Source organism: Pundamilia nyererei, unplaced genomic scaffold (genome assembly GCF_000239375.1).
Source record: "Pundamilia nyererei isolate P.nyererei 1_Seehausen unplaced genomic scaffold, PunNye1.0 scaffold00095, whole genome shotgun sequence".
In the NCBI taxonomy this organism is placed as follows: domain Eukaryota; kingdom Metazoa; phylum Chordata; class Actinopteri; order Cichliformes; family Cichlidae; genus Pundamilia; species Pundamilia nyererei.
Genome location: NW_005187496.1, coordinates 1,501,766 through 1,511,013, shown reverse-complemented (window position 1 = coordinate 1,511,013; position 9,248 = coordinate 1,501,766). Strand labels below are relative to the sequence as shown.

At 44.8% G+C, this 9,248-nt stretch overlaps 1 protein-coding gene across 1 annotated transcript in view; it reads left to right on the top strand.

Annotated features, from left to right (window-relative positions):
• foxk2b (forkhead box K2b) overlaps positions 1–8,944 on the top strand; it is a 17,116-nt gene extending 8,172 nt beyond the window's left edge. Inside the window, exons 2-9 of the mRNA XM_005739944.1 lie at positions 1,287–1,481; positions 2,571–2,724; positions 3,751–3,897; positions 3,994–4,187; positions 4,281–4,483; positions 4,588–4,833; positions 6,540–6,740; positions 7,384–8,944. Coding sequence (XP_005740001.1) covers positions 1,287–1,481; positions 2,571–2,724; positions 3,751–3,897; positions 3,994–4,187; positions 4,281–4,483; positions 4,588–4,833; positions 6,540–6,740; positions 7,384–7,586 — 1,543 coding nt within the window. The 3' untranslated portion in view covers positions 7,587–8,944. The remainder of the gene's footprint in view (positions 1–1,286; positions 1,482–2,570; positions 2,725–3,750; positions 3,898–3,993; positions 4,188–4,280; positions 4,484–4,587; positions 4,834–6,539; positions 6,741–7,383) is intronic.
• Positions 8,945–9,248: the final 304 nt, after the last annotated feature.

Genomic DNA, 9,248 nt, shown 5'->3' with positions numbered 1-9,248 from the left:
AAAACAGATGAGTGAATTAAGTCCCACACTGTTTGCATATTACATGTGGCTGATGTGACGGTCTTGAATAACTTCCTGAGCTATAACTGCTGGGATTTTAATTAATAATTACCCGTCCAATATTTAGTTTTGTTTTATGAAGCAGGCTTTCGTGTGTGCTGTGCAAACTGTGATTTTTATGATAGTCACTGTATGGCTGTGTAAGGCGTATCCTCAGAGTTCTCGGAGGATCTCAGCCCATTCATTGTTGTCAACTCTCACACCCACAACTTCTTTTTTTCCCCCCCAGACAGTTTGAGGGTCAATGACATGCTCATTCCTTTCCTGTTCCAGCAGCACTCTATAACATTAGTCCCTCTTGTTCTTCATATGCAGTTTTGTATACGTTGTGTAACTGTTTATGTAAACCAACACTCAGTATTTCTGTTTATCCTGTAGTTTAAAATAAAAAATCTGAAAATGAGTAAACAGCTGTGAGATCCACAGCTGTTGGGATTTCTTTAGATCTCCTATATCCGCCAGTCTAAAGTTCACAACCTCTGGACCACACCTGTCTGAATCTTTGAACTCCTGCTGCTGCATCATGTATACAATCACACACTCAGCTGTGCAGTCTGCCTGTACAAACCTTTGTGAAAGACGGGGTCACGCTAAAGAGTTCGCTGAATTTGAGTGTGGTACTGCAATAGGATGCTGCTGTTGCAACAAGTCTGTTAAATTTCTTCACTCTTAAATTTTTTCTCTTTGCAACAATAAAACTCAGAGTTGATCGTGGAATGTCTGAGGACCAACGCAACTCCACCAGCACTCTGACTCTATAAGTGCAGAGCTCCAATCCTCCGCCGGCATCGGCACAAAAACTGCTGGGAGCTTCATGGCTTCATGGCGTGTGGCTGTTCGTGCTGCATCAAAGTCATTGAGCAACAGATGAATCGTTAAATGACAAAGTTTTTTTTTTTCCACTTATTTCTTACAATTTAAGGAATCGCATTGACAGATTTCTTTCATTTGCTACAGCAACATTTCCCAATCATGTTTGTAAAAGAATTTGAAAATATTGAAGACTTACTGTTGTAATTGTGCTTCTTCTTATGTTGTGATCTCTGCGATTCAATGTGCAGTTAAAACTTCTGTTCATTGACAGACGTTGGCGTGCTTTATGTGTAAATGAGTTTGAGCGCTGGATAATACCTCACAAACCTCTAAACCAAGAATGTCCGAGGTTCATGTCACCTTGAATTACAGCTGCTGAGTTTTTAAAATTCTGTGGGTTCCCTGTTTTGCAGGTGCACGTTCAGGTTCCCCAGCACAAACATCAAGATCGCATTTACGGCCCTGTCCAGCGGGAAGAAAGTGAAACGAGAGGCGCCCGAGTCCCCCGTGAAGCCAGTGCAGCCCCAGATCTCCCCGCTGACCATCAACATTCCAGAAAACATTGCTCACCTAATGAGCCCTCTGCCATCGCCTACTGGCACCATTAGGTATTCATTACTGGAAATGATGTATTTAGCAGTAGATGTGGGATTGAAGTCTGAATTTATTTATTTTTTAAATGGCTTAAATTTGCAAATTCTAATGTGCCTCACAGGTGACTGCTGGGTATTTAACCAGAGTGCATATTGCATAGATTTATGCAGGAGAGAGGCGTGTTAATAAGAGAACCCTGAATTTAAATGTGGGAGAATTCAAAAAAATTTGTTTTTAAAAAAAACTGAGTTGACCCGACACAGGCAACGATGGAAAAGAGTTAAAACTGGGACAAACTCTCTTACGTGTAAACAAACTTGTATGTTTGTATGTACTAGAATTATTTTAATAAGCAAAAATCAATATTCAGTCAATTTAACTGAAGATTACATTAGTGGCTGATCCTGGATCAGTGCACAGGGTTATAGAACGCTCTCCCTACGCTGCCTTAGTTTACCTTAAGGTCAGCTGACCTCGACATGTTCACTGTATATTGATCAGCTTAAGCTTAGTCCTCCAGCCACAGGGCTCGGAGAGGAAAGCGGATCCATCTCTCACACTCAGATCCTCTCAGCCAGATGGCTGCTTTCTTCTGACATGTACGCCATCTGTAAAATGTAAACATTAGTGTTCTGCTGTTAAGAAACAAACATTTAGACCGACGCTCGAGGCAGCAGGTGCTGTATATGCAGGGGTCGTGAGGCAGGGCATTTTTGTTTGGTGCACCCGCATCTCCAGAGCCAGACATGAAATATGCAAATCATCCTTTACATTAGGCCTGTTCACCCCCTGGTTTTTCACACTGTTCACCAGATAATTAGACTTGATTAAGGTTTTAAAGCTGCGCTGCTTTAGGCCTGATTGTGGTGATTGCAGTGTTCCCGTGCGATCTGGGTGGTAGAGCGATTTGCATAGATGTCGTCGGAAAGCGTGTCACTGCAGCAAAGACTGCGGATGAGCAGAGCCAGCGAATGTAGTGACACCATTTCTGAAAAATACCAGGCGCTTATGTTGAGGTTTAATCCAAACATAATGTTGGCTGTTTATGCTTCAGCATACAATCTCCTGGCAGCTGACTGTCCTCTTTTGTTTTGTTGCTGCAGTGCTGCTAATTCCTGCCCCTCCAGCCCTCGGGGTGCGGGCTCCTCAGGCTACAGGATGGGTGGTCGCATGGTGAGCTCTGCAGAACTGCAGCTCATAAACGACAACTCCCAGCCTGAGAACGATAAAGAGGCCTCTGGAGGGGACAGTCCCAAGGTGAGAATTCCCAGCCCGCTCCAAACTTCAGCCTTGGTCCAACATTTAATCACTTATTTCACTTTCCTGCGTCACACTTCACTTCAGACTATGTAACTCATTCCTTGCTAGATATCTTTTATGGATAACATGCAATAGGGCATGAATATGGTTCTTGAAATATAAAATTCTAATCCTTTAACTCAAAATGCAAATTATTATTGATGTTCACTGACTTGTGTATGTGTGATGTGTGGTGATTTATAGTGAAACGGCTTGAAACAACCTTTTTATTAACCTGATGGCATCTGAATGCCTCCTGGTTCGACCCTGAATTAGTATGTGAGTGTATAACCTGCGATGCACAGTTGGTGCTGGCCTGCAGGCTCTCTGCGGATGCCCCCACGGGATCAACCGTTAGACTTGAAGCCAGCAACCAACTGTTGCATGCCTCTGAAAGCAGATGGTGAGAGTGATAAAGGCAGCTGCTGGCAGCCATTAACAGTCCTTCTACAGGTTCACCTATTAACACCTGATGAGTTTAACTTCTGACCAAAGATTCTCTTTTGGTCATCTCAGCTGCACTAAATGCTGACGAGCTTTTAATTTACAGCTTTTAAAGCTGCTGCTGTAAAAGAAGCAAACATGAATGTAAAGGTGGAAATTAATATGAAGACGCTGTGACGGTCAGATTTATGAGATTGAAGCATTTGTCTCCTTTTCTCCTCCTTCTTCTTTTTCTTCTCCTCCTCCTCCTTCTCCTTCTCCTTGTCCTCCTCAGGGCTTTTGTCAAACATTACCAGCAGCTGAGGTTATTTTGCAGCCTGCAGCTGTCTCTAGTCTAGTTTCTTGCATACCTTCAGCATCGGAGCTGAAATCTATCACGACGCTCCGTCGCTGTGGGAAAAGTGACGCATGTCTGAATGACAGTCACTTTAGGAGAACCAGCAGTGTTATGTATTCATGTCTGTTGAAAGTTTGCTTCATGTGCGCTGCACAGGTAATTTGCTCTGGTGTCTAAATCTGCGTCCTGTCCCTTCCCCACAGGACGACTCCAAACCTCCGTACTCCTATGCACAGCTGATAGTCCAGGCCATAACGCTGGCTCCGGACAAGCAGCTCACACTAAATGGAATTTACAATCACATCACAAAGAACTATCCTTACTACAGGACGGCAGATAAGGGCTGGCAGGTGCGTTTCTTTGCCTCAGTGTACAGATTCCTCAGACGCGGTCACACACGTGACCTCAGTCATCAATAAGTAACTCGAGACTGTTCTCTGTTGCAGAACTCGATCCGTCACAATCTGTCTCTGAACCGTTATTTTATCAAAGTGGCACGGTCGCAGGAGGAGCCCGGCAAAGGTTCATTCTGGAGGATAGACCCGTCCTCGGAGGCCAAGCTCATCGAGCAGGCCTTCAGGAAACGAAGGCCGCGGGGCGTCCCCTGCTTCAGGACCCCACATGGACCCCTCTCTTCCAGGTTTGGCTGCGTCCTCCCGTGACAAATTTAATGGCACATTTTAGCGGACGTGGTGTGATTTTTCTCATTCCAACAACTCCTTCTGACTCTCAGGAGTGCCCCGGCATCTCCCAATCACTCAGGGGTGCTCTCTGCGCACTCCAGCGGTGTCCAGACCCCTGACAGCCTTTCCCGAGAGGGCTCCCCAGTTCCCCTGGAGCTGGAGACTTCCTCTGCTCCCACCCCAGTGTCCACCACAGCAGTCCAGCCCAAACTGGCAGTGATCAAGGAAGCACGCTTTGCACAAAACACACCAGGTGTGAGACGACACTTTGCGCCACACATACTGACTGCGCGACTCTTTTCTGTTTCTTGTTCAATGTGTTAAAACTTCTGTGCACCTCGATTTTTGCTGTGCCAGGCTCGCCTGTTAACAACCAGCCGGTACTCATAGCAGTCCAGCGTCAGTTACCTCAAACCATCAAGCCAGTGACTTACACCATGGCCTCCCCAGTGAGCACCAGCACCTCCCAGCCCACTGTCCAGACTGTCCACGTCCTGCAGCAGATCCCCGCAGGGTCGCTCAGCCCCGCCACTGTCATCGCCCAGCCAGCCACCATCATCAAGAGCGAGACGCAGGAGAATGGAGAGCACACGGAGGTCAAAGGTGAGCCAGCAGCTAGGGCATTAAATTCTCTACAGGGAGTGTTTTGGCTTTGAATTTTGTCAGAGTGAAATGTTTGGCTTCTAACCCTGCTTCAATTCTTCACCATATTACACAATATTACCTTAATCCAAGACTTGGGGATGGTTTCCCGAAGAGAGATTTTCCTCCTAACCATGTAAAATAAAGATTTCCTTCATCAGTATTAATAACTGTTGTTAATTTATTACTAATTTAAAGAAGATTTTGGCAAAATATTGACCTATAATGAAAAGATGAGCAGCGAAGGAGGTGCCAGACTTCAAACAAGACATGGGCGCCATTTTTACTAGCTTGTAGCATTCATACAACAGGGGACACCCCACTGTGCTCTGTGGGCCCGAAGATGCCGAGGGTCACCGTGATTAGCCACATTGAGTCTTTTTAACTAATTAATAGGCTGGATAATTTAGTGGCTTTGCTCTTAAACTTTTATTCTTCCACAACTCGGAAACAAAGTCATGATTAAAAATATGATGGACTAATATAAGCGACCGATATTTAGACGGTTCACGAAGTTGTGTTTAATTTGAGACCCTTTAATCTGCAGGGTTATCTCATTATCTATAGCTAAAGCGGGGCGGCTCTGATTTCATGTTGATCCAGTTCCAGCTGTTTCTAACACGCGCTTTCATTTTTAGCTCATCCAGTCAAAGGATTGAGCTCATGTCATGGCAAAGTGTCCATCTGTTTGTTCATCTTGGCTAGTTGTGCAACACAGTCAGTCAATGACAAGAGAATCTAAAGTAAAGGAAGATTTGCATTAACCTGCGATGGAAGGAGGTAAAGTTTAAGTCTCTACACAGACTTGTACTGTGCAACAAAATGAGTAATCATAATAAAATGACAGGAAATTAAAGGAGTTAGTAGCAGAACCAAGTTTAAAAGACTAACTCTTTCCACAGGAAGACATTTGAGCCCCGCTGTAGCCTTAATAACGAGTTTTGATACCTCAGTAGTTTCTGGGTTTTTCCATGAGTAGCTGCAGAGACCACCATCACTGACCTCTGCAAACACACTCGTGTTGTTCTATAAGCACGTCTGATATGTGACAAACTCAACTTCAAGGGTTACTCCCAGTCTGCTTCCAAGAGCTAAAGAGTTTAGCATCTCAACCAGAAGCTTGGAAATTCGACAATCTTGTATTTATTTTCTGTGACAATATTTCTTGAACCAGACTTCACGTCTTCCAAAGTTTCACTTGGTTAAAAGCAGCAGCTTTTTAAACAGTCATTCAGCTGCTGCTGCCATTCATGGTCGCAGTATTTTTGAATGCATCAACATTCTAATCGGATCAAGTGATCTGATTAGAAAATTTCTCAAAAATGTGACGGTCTAATCTGAGATTCTGCCTTTTTTTAACTTTGACAGTTGTTTGAAGTCACATGATCAAACGTGTCATGTTAAGAAAGGTAAAGGAAGCGTTACAGGTTGAGGGGAAGCCCCAGGATTTGGCACAGCTTCATGAAAGTCACCTCGGTGTTGTTCTGAAAACATCTCGCTGTTTGCTGTACCCCAAACACCGAGCGCCTCAGCAGATCTGATCGCTTGCACTCGGTGTTTGTTTGGTGTCACACAACTGACTGAGCCCTGCTCATACCTCATTCTAACACTTGTGATGAGTTTCCACCACTAAAGCCGCTGTTTGTGTTTGTGTTCCTCATCCTCAGTCAAAGTAGAGACGGTTCCTACCATCACCTCTATAGGTCCCTCCAGTCGGATCATCCAGAGCTCCCAAGCAGCCACCCCCCTGCAGACTGTTACCATAGTTCAGCAGGCCCCCATGGGTCAACACCAGCTGCCTGTTAAGGCCATCACACAGAATGGCACCCATAGCATCACCACTGCCATCCAGGGACCCTCCAGCTCAGGTGAGACGCAGGAACACTTAGCAGGGACATCAAGGCTGGTTCAAGTCGAGCTGTTTTAGATGCTTAGATGGAACTGAGACATTATTGCTTTTACGTCTGGTGGTGTATGGGGTATGAAGCTTAGAAACAAGCATGCTCTCTTGTTGCTTTTGGTGTAATGTGCCAGAATAGCCACTGGACATTTAAGCAACTATTCTTTTCCTTCTGGATTTTGACATCTGGATGTTAGAGGACAAAATAAAAAATAAACTAACGCTTATTTTACTGAAACCTGTTAAATCATCTTTATAAACACGACCACAGCATCTAGAGGGAGAGATCCCTAGTGAGGCCTCCAATCAGAATAAAGCTTGCTTCAGGGGAGTGGGAAGTGGGCTGGCTTTCACAAAGGCTAATAAATGAGAACTATTTTGAACAAACCACACAAATTGAAGTTAAACACGAGATCCAGCAGCAGCGTCGCCACAGAGAATTTTTCTGCCTCCTCTGGATCTGAAAAGGTTTTTGGTGTGCTCACTTGTGGCAGCTGATCCAAACCACACATCCCACAGGCCTTCTGCTTCTAGATGTTATTGAACCACAGCTCAACAGTGAAGTGTTTCCTCTTTTAACCCTCGTCTTCCTGCTTGTTTCCCCCAAACAGCCTCAGCTGTGGCAAGCCCCCTCCACTTGCTGGCGGCCCACGCCTCCGCCTCGGCCTCCCTCCCCACCAAGCGGCAGAACGGGGACCAGCCTGCCGAGCAGCCGGAAGCCAAGCGCAGCAAGTCGGAAGAAGAGCCTGCCCCGGCCGGCGCACCGGATTCAGTCTCGTCGGCAGCTAACGACCAAGGCAGCCAACCCAACTAGTTCGTTTCCACACGCAGCGCGCCACCACCACCACTCGCTCCCCCTCCTAATCCACAGTTTCTCTCTCTCTCTCTCGTCCTCGTTGTTAGTTTTGTTTCTCCTCCTCCTACCACAGCCGCCCGAGGTGCCAAACGGAGAAGATTCTGTTCCTTTTCATTTTGGATAATCTTGTTTTACACCATCAAAGATTAACTAAAAAAAATTGTCTGCCCCTTTAAAGACTGGAATGTGGGTTGAGAAGAAAATATAGGAACGGGACAAAGGTGAACTTGTAGGTGTCCCACCCCCCTGAGCCCCTGAAACTGGAGAGTGACTGAAGCGAGACCACAGGAAGCCTTAACAACAATTAACACTTAAGAGCTGACCTTTGACCTCAAGTGATCCCACTAGGAGAGGCCCTGACTCGGCTCAGGCTGGATGCTGCCTTTCTGCCGCGTCTACCTCAGAGCGGATCGGAGACTCCGGCAGCCAACAGAGAACATCTCTCCCCACTGACCCGTCGGGAAGCGTGACGTGACCAACCAAGCGGCGAGCGCGATGAGCATTCAGTGGTTAGATTTAAAAAATGAATTTAAATTAGACTTTCAGAAAGGGATCAACTCGGAGCCAATATTCCTGAAACTCTGGCAGCTAGCCTCTCATGATACTGACCTTCCTTAATCGCAGCTGTACGTAGATATGCAGTATTTTGTTGTTCAAAATGTGGAGCGTAGGGTCTTTGTTTTTGTTTTGTTTTTTTAAACTGTGTTTTCACTTACCTAGAAGAGAAATAATTTAATTAAAGGAAGCGTACAAAACGGTGAGGTCGGTGACATTTCGGTAACCAAGATAGAAATCTCACTTTCGATTTTGTTCTTTTTTTTTTTCTTTTTTTTTTCTGTTCAGTGAAACAGTAACTTTTTTTCATAAACTTTATTTCCCTCGTTCTGACATATCCGTATGAAATTGCTTCGTTACGCCTACATATTTTAATACGTGCACAGATAACCGATATAAGCATATGAAATCTCCTTGTGTAGTTCCAGATGTTGACCTTGCATGTGTCCGACAACAGATGTTGTTAAATGTAAATTGAAGAGGAAAAAAAAGACTGCTTTGTCCCAACCAGACCTGCACTTAATTGAATGTTCGTGTTTTATTTTCCCTTTTGTTTTCTGTTTCTCCTCACACCTTCCTCCTCCTCCTCCTCCTCCTCCTGGTCCTTCCCGGCTGTGTTGACGTTGTGGTGTTGGCTAACCCCGCCCAACCCCCCCTTTTGCTTAATTAACTTTTGCTCTGTTCTTTCGAACCAGCGAGTCTTTTTATTTTATTTTATTTTTTTTTCTTCCTGATTGTACATGTTTCAACCAACAGTAAAAGGAAACAAAAATGTTTGTTCTGCTTCAGTGGAGAAATGCTTTTTTTTGTTTTTGTTTTTTTTTAAATAAATTAATTTAATGTCCTTTTTTTCCCCCCCTTATCTTTTGCTTCCGTGGTGCATCTATATAGTGTGTGTGGTTCTTTTCCCCTTTCAGTAAATGGTAAACAATGTGGTTATAGTTCCACTCCTCCACCAGGGGGCAGCATTGGAACATCTTTAAATATGTCAGCTGGTGAGAAAAGCATGTTTATCATGTTCTCTAACATATTAGTGCTCAGTTGGTGACCTCATAAGTCTTGAGC